Below are 14,490 nucleotides of genomic sequence, written 5' to 3'. Positions count from 1 at the left end.
AGTCTAGTTAAATTCTTTTTAAAGAAAACAATGGTGCTCTGTATACTCCAGTAATTATGGGAAAAATGTCAGTGTTTCCACTATGTATATTCTGTATTAATGGCCTGCTTCTGCTAAGTTCCTGATGTTGCTTTCTCAGGTCTCCGGCAGCTGACGGCAAGCTGCATGACCAGGATTTAAATCAGCGAGCTTTGGATCACAGTGGCAGCACTTTAGACTGCTGGACCACTCTGTGCCCATATATACAGCTCTGGAAAAAAATCAAAAGAGATCACTTAACTTTCTGAATCAGTTTCTCTGATTTTGCTATTTATAGGTACCGTATTTTTCGGACTATAAGGCGCACCGTATTATAAGACGCACTATCAAAGAACGCCTATTTTCTGCTATTTTTCCATACATAGGGCGCATCGCATTATAAGGCGCGTTAAGTGACACTAGAAAGGGTGCCTATATCAAAGTGAACAGGGGTGGCGCCATGTTTCCCTTCCCCCACCGGGGGTGGTCGCTTGCCGGTGGAGCGTCTCAGTATATATAAATCTAGCTCTTTCAAAGTCAAACGAGTGCTGGATATTAATCTACACAGATTCCTCTCCTGAAAACTGTTTATTTGGGTGAGTAACGTGCTTCAGTTTATTTACAGTAAGCTTAGATTTCCAGATGTCCACTAAGGCTTGCTGCACCAGCGTTAGCATAGCTATCCGCTAGCACGCTAGCTAGTCACCTAAACTAGTAAAGTTAACCCAAACTTAAACGACAGCGTTACACTGAGTAATCCTGCGTGTTCTGGTAAGTCAGTGAGATATTAGCTAGCGATTCGTCCCCCGTAGCTTGTTTTAACACGGTAAACAAGCAGATTACAGGCTGATAAAACTCACCTCTGAGAGAGTTAGCGCTTAGCATCTAGCTAATGCTAGCCAGGCAAAGCAGCACAGACTTACAGGCCGATAACTCACCTCTGAACGGTGAACGCTTAGCGATTAGCATCTAACTCTAATAATACTGCTCCAGCAGTATTAAAAGTGCTAAATTTAGAAAATACTGATCTCTGAACAGTGAAAAAGCTAGCTAGCTAAGCGGTTAGCATCTAGCTAATGCTATTGCTGCTCTGCACGGAGTGTGTGTTTACTGCTCCTTACACCTGACGGGTAAAATTTAGATAATACTGATCTCTGAACAGTGAATAAGCTAGCTAATGCTATTTGCTGCTCCAGCCTCGGAGCTGCACGGCTCTGGACTCTGTATAGCACTGAAACTCTGTATAACGCTGCACGGTGTGTGTTTACTGCTCCTTACAACCTGACGAGTAAAATTTAGATAATTCTGATCTCAGTGAATAAGCTAGCTAGCTTAGCGGTTAGCATCTAGCTAATGCTATTGCTGCTCAGCCTCGGAGCTGCACGGCTCTGGACTCTGTATAGCACTGAAACTCTGTATAACGCTGCATGGAGTGTGTGTTTACTGCTCCTTACAACCTGACGAGTAAAATCCATACAAAAGGCGCACCGTATTATAAGACGCACTGTCAATTTTTGTGAAAATTAAAAGTTTTTAAGTGCGCCTTATAGTCCGAAAAATACGGTATATGTTTGTGTAAAATTAACATTGTTGTTTAATTTTATAAACTAAGGACAACATTTCTCCCCATTTATTTGCAGAAAATGAGAAATGGCTGAAATAACAAAAGATGCAGAGCTTTCAGACCTCAAATAATGCAAAAAAAGAAGTTCATATTCATAAAGTTTTAAGAGTTCAGAAATCAATATTTGGTTAAATAACCCTGGTTTTTAATCATAGTTTTCATGCATCTTGGCATGTTCTCCTCCACCAGTCTTACACACTATTGGCTCTCCATGATTGCATTCTAATGTCAAATTACTGTCCCAGATCTCTAGTTAATGTTTAAAAACTAGTATCAGCCAGACAGTGTTTGATTTTGTGTTGTGTGCATACCCCAACTACAAGACAGTAGTGTTGTACTCTATTTTAAGATCCCATTGTTTTGATTGGATAAAAAGTATACTTTAATAATACACTTTTACTTTTACTTTCTAAATATATTTAATTACAGCTTACAGTACTGCAATACATTAAAATGCATTGAATAATAACCTCAGTCTCTTGAAACACACTGTATTGTATCACCAGGTTCTTGTCAAAACACAGCCCTGGGAATGAGGGCCACTCTATCAAAGCCATTCATGCAATCCCCATCCAAAACAAGCGCCTCTGCAGCACTCCTCAGCCACTTACACACACGCCTTTGTGGCGACGTAACAAGAGGCAGTTAAAGCAATCAAGTTAGGGAGTAAATTTAATTTTGTATGTTTAATTTAACACTCGTGAGTTTAATGTGCAACCTGAACTTGGCTTCGGTAACCTCAATCAGTGGGACCCCTTGTTTGCGGTTAAGGTTGCCAGTTCTACCCCCTCAAGGGGCTTAGGATTGGGGCAAGCGAGCACATGAATACCCACACACATACACACGGTATCATGTGTCTGAAGCCTCATAATGCAGCTTATCTGCGTAGCGTCACTGGCTTACTCATGAGGGAAGGTATATATATGCGCGGCTAAATGTATTTCTAGTAATCCATATGTTTGCAGATGCTGGTGTGCCATAGAGGCCCCAGGCCCCCAGCACGAGGCTGATAGGAGGAGTGGTTGGAGAGTTTGAGTGTGCTGTATCTGCCCTGGGCGGCTAAGTGGAGTCCTGCTGGAGGTGAAGGGTTAAACGAGCCGGCTTCCTGCTGAGCCAGCACTCCGTGAAGTGCAAGGTTTCATTGTACCAGATACAGAATGAAACTCCTGCCCATTAGTCATGGTAGTAACGCAGAGACTCCTCGCAGAACCCTTAACCCTTTCACCACCACTGACTCCTGCGGTCCGGGACAGCGCTAGCAGCTGTAAACACTATGCTGAAATTCACAGGCTGGAAACTACTCACTCACCGTTACCTGGCAAAGAGCAAAAACACGTAATCCAGGACTATTAAAAAGTGAATGCTCTCGGCAGTGGAAAAAGTTAAATAGTTGAAACTATTGCTGTATAACAGAAATACAGAAATATCATAGGCTGTACAGTGTTCTTGTATTTTTGTGGGGTTTTTTTCACCACAATTCCATTTACCCTTATGATCAAACTATCTGGAATTACCTAGAATTAAATCCTGCTATATCACATTACATATCTTAAAATAAACTATAAAAAACATACACCAACCCTTTTTGCTCTTCACGACATCTAATCTATAGGCAATGTACAGAGAAAAACAGGCATGTTAATACTTTTCAAATCTATGAGAGGTCAATGGGGGACAAATAGTTTTATTCATGTTGTTCCAATTCCTGTTAATGTGAGTTTTCAGTTTTCTTTTTTCCTTACAAAAATGGATTACTCTTATTATTAATAGTTTAGTTTATTCATAGGTTCTGTTTTTTATTTTTTATTTTTTGGTTTATTTATTCCAATTAGCCTATTTTTCTCTTATATTAATACAATATTATTTTGTTAAATTTGTCACATCATTTGCCCTACTATTATCTTTGTTCAAAATTTGTTTATTTACGTCCGACAAGTGTAAATGATTAAATATTTCATTTGATCTTTTTAAATCTTATTACTATAAATACTACACTGAGAATAAGGGTCAGTCTCAATGTATTTTACCTCTGCTTGCATGGAATGACTTAAATAGAGTAAATGGATGCCATGTTTTGCCACATGCCATGTGTCTATGTTACCTTTTGCCTCTCTCAGTTTAGATTTGGCTGACACTGCTCACTTTCTCTGAACTCCATAAATCCAAACAGAACTAATTCCACCTCTATACCTTTTCAGAGTTAATGGTTGCACACCTGTCAAGCGTGACTGAAATCTGCAACTGCATGTTTATATGTTTTATATCTGCAATACATATGAAATACATGAAATATATCTAATGTAGGTTATGAAAAGGAGGCAGAAAAAGGAATAAGAGAAAAAAGAAAGAGGGAGGAGGTGAGAGACTGAAAGAAGGAGGGGTGATAGATTGTAAGAGGGAGGGAGGGGGCAGAAAAAAAAAACCTTCGAGTGTTAGCAGCAAGATCTTCCAAAGACAGCTGGTAAAAAACGAGGGGGGGGTGGAGAGCTGGAAACTTTCAAAAGTTGGTTTCTCTGAATTTCTTTAATTTTTCCCCACCATTGCTTCTGTCCTCCGCCTCTCCTGCTCTCTATAGACAAAACTTCAAACACACGCCCACTCCACGCTGTGACATTCTAGAGCTGCTTAAGTCTTGGAGGCAAACACAAATGCTACAACACTAGACTCTCTGCCCTGCACATTTTACTGTTTATACTGCTCTCAACACAACTAATCCAGAAAATCAGATCATTAACAAGATGGTGTGAAACAATGACCAGAGAGAACATGAACAGCACAACTTCAAACATTCACAAGTGAAGCTAGAGTACTACATCATTCAGCATCCTTAAAATAATGTTGGTTGCACACTGTGATTATCCAGAAGCTGTGGTGTAATGGTTGAGACAATGAACATGACATCAAGCATTTTTGCTGCCCTCAATATTGCCACTGATAATGTTTACATGTATATTTCGATATACATAAATATACATCTGTATGAAAATACAGTTTTGGAAAAAAAAAGAGACCATTTAAAAACTATATATATTTTTTATTTTACCAAATTGAAAACCTCTGGAATATAATCAAGAGGAAGATGGATGATCACAAGCCAACAAACCAAGCTGAACTGCTTGAATTTTTGCACCAGGAGTGGCATAAAGTTATCCAAAAGCAGTGTGTAAGACTGGTGGAGGAGAACATGCCAAGATGCATGAAAACTGTGATTAAAAAACAAATATTAATTTCTAAACTGTTAAAACTTTAGGAATATGAACTTTTCTTTGCATTATTATAGGTCTGAAAGCGCTGCTTTATTTTGTTATTTCAGCCATTTCTAATTTTCTGCAAATAAATGCTTTAAATGAAAATATTTTTATTTGGAATTTGGGAGAAATTTTCATTTTACTCAAACATATACATATAAACAGCAAAATCAGAGAAACTGATTTAGAAATTGAATTGGTCTCTTATTTTTTCCACAGCTGTATATGCATAGATATAAACAAAACATGCAATTTGAAACAATGCTATTGGATATCCTGATATTGATTCGAATTGTGATGATTTAAACTCCTGGAAGGTTTTAAGCACTTTGCTTGGCTGCACTTATTTATCAGATTAAATCAAATTTATTTACGCAGTGCTTTTACAACTGATGGGTTCGCAAAATGATTGTGCAATACAGAGAATCAGAAAAAACATAGAACATACAACACAGAATCTTATCCAAAGCTAAGAAGTACTTTGGTGTGCTTGTCACTGTGGACCTCTACCTCACTCTACCTCCATCTTAGTTATGTCACGTTATTACAGTCTGCAGCACACAAAGCTCCCTCTGTTGCTCAACAGTTGGAAATGCAATTTGTTAATATTTGATAATATTCAAGCTGCAATTACAACTTTATCAATGTGTTGATCATAAAAATAAATGTATACTGCGATAACAATAAAAATTGGTCACATAAAATATTATCATGATGAGAGGCTAATTAATATTACACTTAACCAAGAAATATTTTAAATAAAATAAATATGCTGTAGCCATGAACCCTCTGAAATGTGACTCACAGACAGAGAATGACCAGGCTGATCTAAAGGAAAATTCCACATACAAAGAGTCCACTGCAAGGTTATATGATTACACAATGACTATGACTCTTTCTCCTACACAGACTCACACACCTACACACAGAACACACCCCAATCCCCCAGCATCTTGCCTTCCTCATTACATCACTATTTCCAGCACTAGTCTAGTTCTCTGGGGTGAGTAACACTATTGTCTTTGGGAAAGAAAAGAATACAATTCTAACCATATTAAAAAATAAATATCTTAGCAAGTGAAATCATCTTAGACATAGTCTTAATGTATTATCTTAATGACTTAATAAAAAGTGATCTTAACTTATTTCTTACTTCTTTTTACTTATAATTAGCAATATTTGTTTAGCTTTCAATTGTACAGTTCCATTTCATCCTCACCTGTTTACCATATTACCTAGTTGTTATAAACAGTCACTTTTTAAATTTGTGATATCTGAAGAGAGTATATAGAAACTGGCTGACATCACAAGCCATCTTGGATCTGGGCAGCACCTGGAGCTCTCTGTTTAGACATGTGTTTGTGTGTTTTTCCTTACCCCAGTCTTGTCACACAGTCGGAGGGTGTTGAAGGAACCCACGGCGAAGACTTCACCATCAGGCGCCCAGGCCACAGAGGTGATGGGGTAGTCATTACTGGAGGAGGAGTAGAGCAAACGCCCATAGCTGTCCCAGACCTAAATCAGAAAGAGAGATTTAAGCACAATCCAATGATTTAAAGGCATTACCATAATCTCCCCAGAACTGTAATGCAACTCACTGATATTATGTAGACTGACTCATTACTGTACATAGTTTATGAACATAGTAAAATCTGTCAGTGAAAACTCTACTTCAGTTTCACTTTACTTCAGCTTTGAGTATGCAAAATTTTTAGTTGTAGTGGTATAAACCTGTGATAGTTATGAACACCAATTTTATGTGTGTGTGTGTGTGTGTGTGTACAGCACAGCAAAAAGTAAGAGATCAGTTTCTTTGATTTTACCAAATTGAAAACCTCTGGAATATAATCAAGAGGAAGATGGATGATCACAAGGCATCAAACCAAACTGAACTACCTGAATTTTTGCACCAGGAGTGGCATAAAGTTATCCAAAAGCAGTGTGTAAGACTAGTGGAGGAGAACATGCCAAGATGCATGAAAACTGTAATTAAAAAACAGAGTTATTTCACCAAATATTGATTTCTGAACTCTTAAAACTTTATGAATATCAATTTGTTTTCTTTGCATTATTTGAGGTCTGAAAGCTCTGCATCTTTTTTGTTATTATATCATATTGTTATTTTTTTTATTATATATATATACACACACACACAATACTTTTGTCCCTTGGAAGCTTGTAGAACGTCCTGCATTAAATGTGGATGCAATTTGTCTATGGAATCATTTGTCTTTTCCAACTAACAAGTCTAGCCAGACGCTGCTGGTCACAATCATTGACATTTTGCGCTGTCCACTGTGGGTGATAATGCCTTCGATGTATTCCTGTCATATACACAATGTGACACTGTGGATTGATGAAAGTTAAATACCATTTGGCACGTACTTCACAACTTTTACAGGCGTGGGTGTCCACAAGCTGTCCCCTAAGGTAACACTTCCTGACCAATTTACATACTACTATCCCATAACAAAGCAAATCAAGGTTGCCTTGGTTGTGCAGCACCACAAAAAGGTTTCCTAAAAAACGAAAGAACTGGGGGTGTTGTAAAGTTTAACTTTTCTGCAATGCAGGATGGAAAACTAAAACGCTGTGATAAAGCCTTTGTTACCTTGTATTTGCAATCTTCACCTCCAGACAAAATTAGGTCATTCATGGAGTTCCAGTCCACTTTCAGAATAATGCCATCATGAGCTTTCCACTGGATAGAGAGATAAAGAAAGAAAGAGATTATTAATGAGGTATATTGTTAAAAAAAACACTCCAAAACTCCAAAACTTAGCATTGTCTCAGGCAGATGCATCAATCATTCAAGGAGTGGTTTGGTCAGGCACTGGATTTTGCCACAAGAAGGCACAAAAATGCTTCCTCTGCTGCATTATAAAAAGGCTCTTAGGGGCTACTTTTTGGTAGTGTACCTCCTGATGAGAGACTGTCGACTGCAAGCCAGAAAACTTGATACTAATCTATTTTCTGTTCAGAATCCGACAATAATCAGCTTTTAGTGTGGTGGGCTGGTGGTGAAAGCTTTAATCCTGCCTGTTTGGCCTGGCCAATTTAGACTTTATGGGACCGGCTGGGACGCTAGCATTGACAACCTCCCAGTGTGAAGGATCTACAGGATGTCATATAGAACCCATATACCTCCATATACAACCACATTGAAATAAGATCTCTTTTTGTATGCAGGCTTGAAGCTGTCCAACTGGGGCCTCCTTTCAATTGTACAGTTATCATCAAAATGTATCCTATTGCTTTAATATTGTAATCATTGAGTGTATTATTCCAAACATTAGCAACATCTTCACTAATGACTTACAGGCCCTGCTGCATAAACCAGAAACTTAGGCTGCCAAACATGTTATTTGTCACCTTTTAAACATGTTGTTTGTCTTTGCAATACTATTCAACACTGAAAATCTGAATATTCAATTTGTCCCTCTACCCAATGGTCAGCAACTTTCTCCTGGAGTTTCTGCAGAACATAAATCTAACCAGCTCCATCTAATTATTGCCAGAGAGTACTGCATAAGATGCTCTTCCTGAGGCTGTGGGAGAAATTCAACCTGCCTCAGGCCCTGATGATTCAGCTCTACACCGCCATTATCAAGTCCATCCTCACATCATCTACAACCATCTGGTTTGGATTGTCCTCCTCAAGAATGAACTCCGGCACGTAATCAGGACAGCAGAGAGGATCACCGGGTGTACTCTGCCAATGCCTCAGGACATACAGCACATAACAGCAGGGTAACAGTGAAGCAAGCTGGCAAAATTATAGCCAACCCCTCTGACCCTGGACATCACCTCTTTGAACAGCTTCCCTCTGGTAGTACAACCAGACAGGCTAACAGCTTCTTGCCCAGAGCTGTAGTGCTCATCAACAACACTGCAAACCTACTGTTTTAATAGATTTTTATAACCCTTTGCTATGGCCCATAACTCCAATCTATAATCATTTTATATTGTTATTTTCAAGTCCAACTCTTCAACTTTATGGTTGTGTATTTATTCTTCTTGTGTTTTAGAATTGTTATTTTTTTTTATAAAATATTTACCACATGTCTGCAAACTACACTATGTAAGCAGGCAGGACAACATGAGAACTGTGCAATACTGTATAATCTGAGTCTTATGTATGTAAATTAATATTACTCCACATTTTATTTTAATCTCACAGTGATGGTTATATGTATATTTCTGCTTGTCCAAAAATAAGTGTCCTTTGGGAAGGGAGGCTCAAAGCATAACTTACATCACTCGGCTGTACAAAGAGGCCAAAAAAACACCAATTCCCATATAATGCTGCATGTCCAAAACAGCAAAGAAATGGAAAATATAATGGAAAATATATGGAAAATAATCAATAATGTGAATGATCAACTTAATATTGGAACCACAGGCCTGCCCCTTCCACGGTAATGTATTTGTAATGTGGGTTCATGTGGCTTGAAATATGTAGACGCTGTAAATCTAAATTAGCATTGCATCCACAAAATGATTCAGTCTACACTCCTAAAAATAAAGATGCTTTAAATGGTTCTTTCATGCTGTTTCTTAAAGAATTAAGTTTATAATAGAGAAGAGCGAGTATAAACAACCATTTAAAGGTCTAAAGAACCTTTACCTGACATACAAGTAAATCCCAATAACCAAAGAGGGTACTGTGCAAATAACCATTTGAAAAACCTTAATTTTCAAGAGTAGACAAAGAATTCATCACAGCTGAGAGTTGAAAGGAAACAAGGAGGAACAAGCATGGGAGGATAATAATAAAAGAAAAAGTAAGAGAAAAGGAGACAGAGAAAAAGAGAGGCAGTATGGGAATAAAATGAGGGACGCTTCGCAAGACATGCGCTGAAACAGCTGACAGATCAGCCGGCCTGTTCTCTGTTACGGTAATTGTTCCGACTTGTCATAATTGAAAACAGAGCAATGTGTTCGTTTCGGAGTTGGCCAAGTGGAAGGGGGTTGCAGTCCACTTTCATGCCTCAGGACCCCCCCTCTCTCTCATATTAAAGACAGGTCTCCAATAATGCACTCAATTCACATTAGTGTGCCAACAAACGGATGCAAAAAAAACGTATTCTAATAATTCTATACTCTGATGACTTTGTAATATAAACCCAAATACAGCCCGTTTCCATACAACCTACCACACAAGTTCACAGGGTCATCCATGTATGTGTATACAGTATACTATACAGTATACAAAGTCTCAAACTGCCTGTTTACACCTAGCATTAACATGCATTTTGTATATAGGCAGTATCTGGAACTGAACTCTTTGTCTGAACTCTGTTTACACTTGTTATTAAAAAGCAGATGTATTTCTACTTGCCTGACAGAATCTGCTCACAGAAAACACATTCCATTTACAACTGTATTAATAGGGAAAAAATCAACCTCTGAGTACCTCTGAACATGGTTTGAGTGATCTTGACATAATCCAATCAGCATCTTCAGGGTCTTTACATCTGACTTATTGTGAAGACAAGTGAAATATGAACGTGATCTGATTACCAAAAACAAACTGCCAGGTGTAAACAGGCTCTTATTTTATTTTATTTTAAAAGCCTGATCTTATACCTAACCCACACTTCAGCATCAATAGACATGGTTTAGCCCTTTCAGTCTTAAATAAATAAAATTTTGTTAAAAACAGGATTTACTGAACATATATGTCTAAAATAAATAAAAATAAATCACAAAAGCCCTATTAGTTAAACAAGCAGTTTTATCAACACCTTCATTTTCTGACACTCTCACAATACTATCAACCAGTACTAGAATAAATGGTCTGAAACTAGACAGTTCATTTGTTATATTATGAGATCTGTGTTGGAGCCTTCTCTTAATTTTGGTGTAGTTTACATCTATATATATATATATATATATATATATATATATATATATATATATATATATATATATATATATATATATATATATATATATATATATATATATACGTATATACGTATATATATATACAGTGAGTCCAAGAAGTATTTGATCCCTTGCTGATTTTCTTTGTTTGCCCACTAATAAAGACACTATCCTTCTGCACTTTTAAAGGTAGATATATTCTAACATGGAGAGACAGAATATTAAAAAGAAAATCCAGAATATAATTTTAAAGAATATATTTTAATTAATTTGTATTTCAATGAGGAAAATAAGTATTTGATCCCTCTTGCCAAACACACTCAATAATTAGTGGCAAAGCCTTTGTTTGCAAGCACAGCGGTGAGACGTTTGTTGTAGTTAACCACAAGTTTAGCACACACACCAGGGGGAATTTTGGCCCACTCTTCTTTGCAGATCCTCTCTAAATCATGAAGGTTGGTGGGCTGTCGCTTGGCAACTCTGACCTTCAGCTCCCTCCATAGATTTTCGATCGGATTGAGGTCTGGCGACTGGCTGGGCCACTCCATGACCTTAATGTGATTTTTCTTGAGCCAATCCTTTGTTGCCTTTGCTGTATGTTTAGGGTCGTTATCATGTTGGAAGACCCAACCACGGCCCATTTTCAGATCCCTGGCAGAGGGGAGGAGGTTGTCCCTCAGGATTGTGCGGTACATGGCTCCATCCATCTTCCCAGTGATGCGGTGAAGTAGCCCTGTACCCTTGGCAGAGAAACACCCCCAAAACATTATGCTTCCACCTCCATGCTTGACGGTGGGCACAGTGTTCTTGGGGTCATAGGCAGCATTTTTCTTCCTCCACACATGGCGGGTGGAGTTGAGGCCAAAAAGTTCAATTTTGGTCTCGTCTGACCACAAAACCTTCTCCCAATAACTTGGTTCATCTTTCAAATGATCATTGGCATACTTGAGGCGCGCCTCCACATGTGCTCTCTTCAGCAGGGGTACCTTTCGGGCACTGCAGGATGTGAATCCATTGTTGCGCAAAGTGTTGCCAATTGTTTCCTTGCAAACTGTGGTCCCAGCTGCCTTCAGGTCATTTGCTAACTCCTGCCGAGTGGTTGCAGGACGATTTCTGACCGTTCTCAGCATCATTGCCACCCCACGAGGCGAAATCTTCTTTGGAGCACCGGGCCGAGGTCTGTTGATTGTCATGTTATACTCTTTAAACTTTCTGATAATTGCACCAATAGTTGTTACTTTCACATCCAACACCTTACTAATCTTTTTGTAGCCCATTCCAGCTTTGTGAAGGTCAACAATTCTGACTCTGAGGTCCTGTGACAGCTCTTTGGTTTTACCCATGTTGGAGACTTGAAATCTGTGTGATCTGTCTGATTCTGTGGACAGGTGTTTTTCACACAAGTGATTAGTGAGAACAGGTGGCTTCAGGTCAGGTAACAAGTTGATTGGGAGTGTCTAACTGGTCTGTAAAAGCCAGAACTGCTAATGAATACTAAGGGATCAAATACTTATTTCACTCCATGAAATACAAATCAATTAATATATATTCCTTAGATTTATTTTCTGGATTTTCTTTTTAATATTCTGTCTCTCCATGTAAGAATACATCTACCATTAAAAGTATAGAATGATCATGTCTTTATTAGTGGGCCAACGAAGAAAATCAGCAAGGGATCAAATACTTCTTGGACTCACTGTATATATATATATATATATATATATATATATATATATATATATATATATATATATATACGTATATATATATATATATATATATATATATATATATATATATATATATATATACGTATATATATATATATATATATATATATATATATATATATATACACACTGGTCTATTACATTAAAGATGGACTGAGAAGTATTGTATCCTATATATCCTGACCTGCAGGATATTTAAGGTGTCCTGTATTGAATGTGGGTGTGATTTCTAGATTTTTGCATTACTTATAGCCCATATACAGGCCATGATCTGTTAAGAGGCTAAGCCAGATGCCACCAGTCATTATCATTACCACCTACTGCACTGTCCACTGTGGGTAGTAATGCCTGTGGTGCTAATTTTCTATACATGCGACATCAAGGAATGTTAAATGGCATCCACTCAGGGCTTGTTTTAATTCCTATAACTCATGTCACCTTGCCATGAGCATGCTGGCCAGTGTTCAACCTCACTCACAATATAAAACACGTATACAGTTGCATTTTCCTGAGCTTTATGATCAATTTACATACCACTATCCCAATAACCAAAAACTGTCCGGATTACATACAAAGTTAGGACAGTATTGTCCTATTGGTGTACAAAAACAAACATACGCACTCAACTACACACACATACATAACCTGAATCAAATAAAAAAAAAACCAAGCAGCTCCTGAATCATCTCAATGATGCTTACCAAAGCATGCCTCCTGTCCTTAGGTTGATGAGTGTATTAGTGCTGATGGGTGTGTGTTAGTGTTGAGTGTGTATCTGGCCTTGCTGTGACTTCTGCCCCCACGCAGTCAGCCTGTCCAGGGCTTTCCCCAGGCTGAGGTGAGCCAGGGAGTGGAGGGGGATCATGGGGGCATGCGAGGGAGGGCTTTTACACACTGACAGCTGCTGCCCAGGGAGGGGTGGGCTGGGTGAGTCCTGCTTAAACCCTGGCCTGTTTATTCAAGGTCCCTGGTGCAGTTCAGCACCCAGTACAACAATAAACACACTCACATACACACACACACACACACACACACACATGTGCACACACACACACACACACACACACACACATATACATACAAGCACACACTCACACTGCAGCAACAAGCTTTCTAAGCTCTGACAAGAGAGCGTACACAGATGTTACGGCTGCAGGATATGAAACAAAAGAACTGTATGTTAAATATATAGCATAATAACAATCTAGCAAGTACTTAGCAACAATCTGGAATACCACAGAAGCCAATTAGCACAATATTAACAACAACTAAGCAACACCATAACAACCAACTGTGAAAGTGTAGCAACCACTTAGGAACTCCACCTCAACGCCCGGTATACCACAGCTACCACTTAGCAAAAAAGAATAGGGACAAACTTAGCAATGCTAGTGGAACCAACTGGGCCTGTACAACAACCACTTAGGAATACCAGAGGAACCACGTTGGATACTATTGCAACCAAAACTAAAGCACCACCTGAGATGACATATCAACCACCTAGCAACACAATATCAAACATATAGCAAACACCATAACAACCACTTGGTATACCACAGCGACCCCCAAGCGACACTACAGCTACCAGCTTTGATACCATACGCCCACCTAGCAAGGCCATATCAAACCACCTATAACACCACCTGTGACACCATACTATAGCAAACATATAGCAACACCATAGCAACCACAGGTGATACCACAGCAATCACCTGAAATACCATAGCAAGTGCCAAGCAACACCATAGCAATCACCTGGAATACCATATCTACCACCTAGAAGCCCTCTCTGGGTTGAATGCAAGCAAATCCTTACAACAATGTACTCTGAAAAGTCTAGATATTATCACTGGAGAAACAATTCCCTAATATATCATATGGACAAATGTATTGGGACAACTGCCAATCCATTGTTCCCTTTAAGCATTAAATAGTATTAAAAAAAAAAGAGTTTATCCTGCTGTTGTTGATGTAACCATCA

The 14,490-nt window shown here is 38.5% G+C and overlaps 1 protein-coding gene across 1 annotated transcript in view; it reads right to left on the bottom strand.

The window, feature by feature from the left end:
- ift80 (intraflagellar transport 80 homolog (Chlamydomonas)) overlaps window positions 1–14,490 on the bottom strand; it is a 95,818-nt gene that overhangs the window by 65,114 nt on the left and 16,214 nt on the right. Inside the window, exons 8-9 of the mRNA XM_049478665.1 lie at window positions 7,502–7,591; window positions 6,268–6,405 (exon numbers count right to left, since the gene is read on the bottom strand). Of these exons, the coding sequence (XP_049334622.1) occupies window positions 6,268–6,405; window positions 7,502–7,591 (228 nt within the window). The remainder of the gene's footprint in view (window positions 1–6,267; window positions 6,406–7,501; window positions 7,592–14,490) is intronic.

Source organism: Astyanax mexicanus, chromosome 4, assembly GCF_023375975.1.
Source record: "Astyanax mexicanus isolate ESR-SI-001 chromosome 4, AstMex3_surface, whole genome shotgun sequence".
NCBI classification, from domain to species: domain Eukaryota; kingdom Metazoa; phylum Chordata; class Actinopteri; order Characiformes; family Acestrorhamphidae; genus Astyanax; species Astyanax mexicanus.
This window is presented reverse-complemented; position numbering and strand designations above follow the sequence as displayed.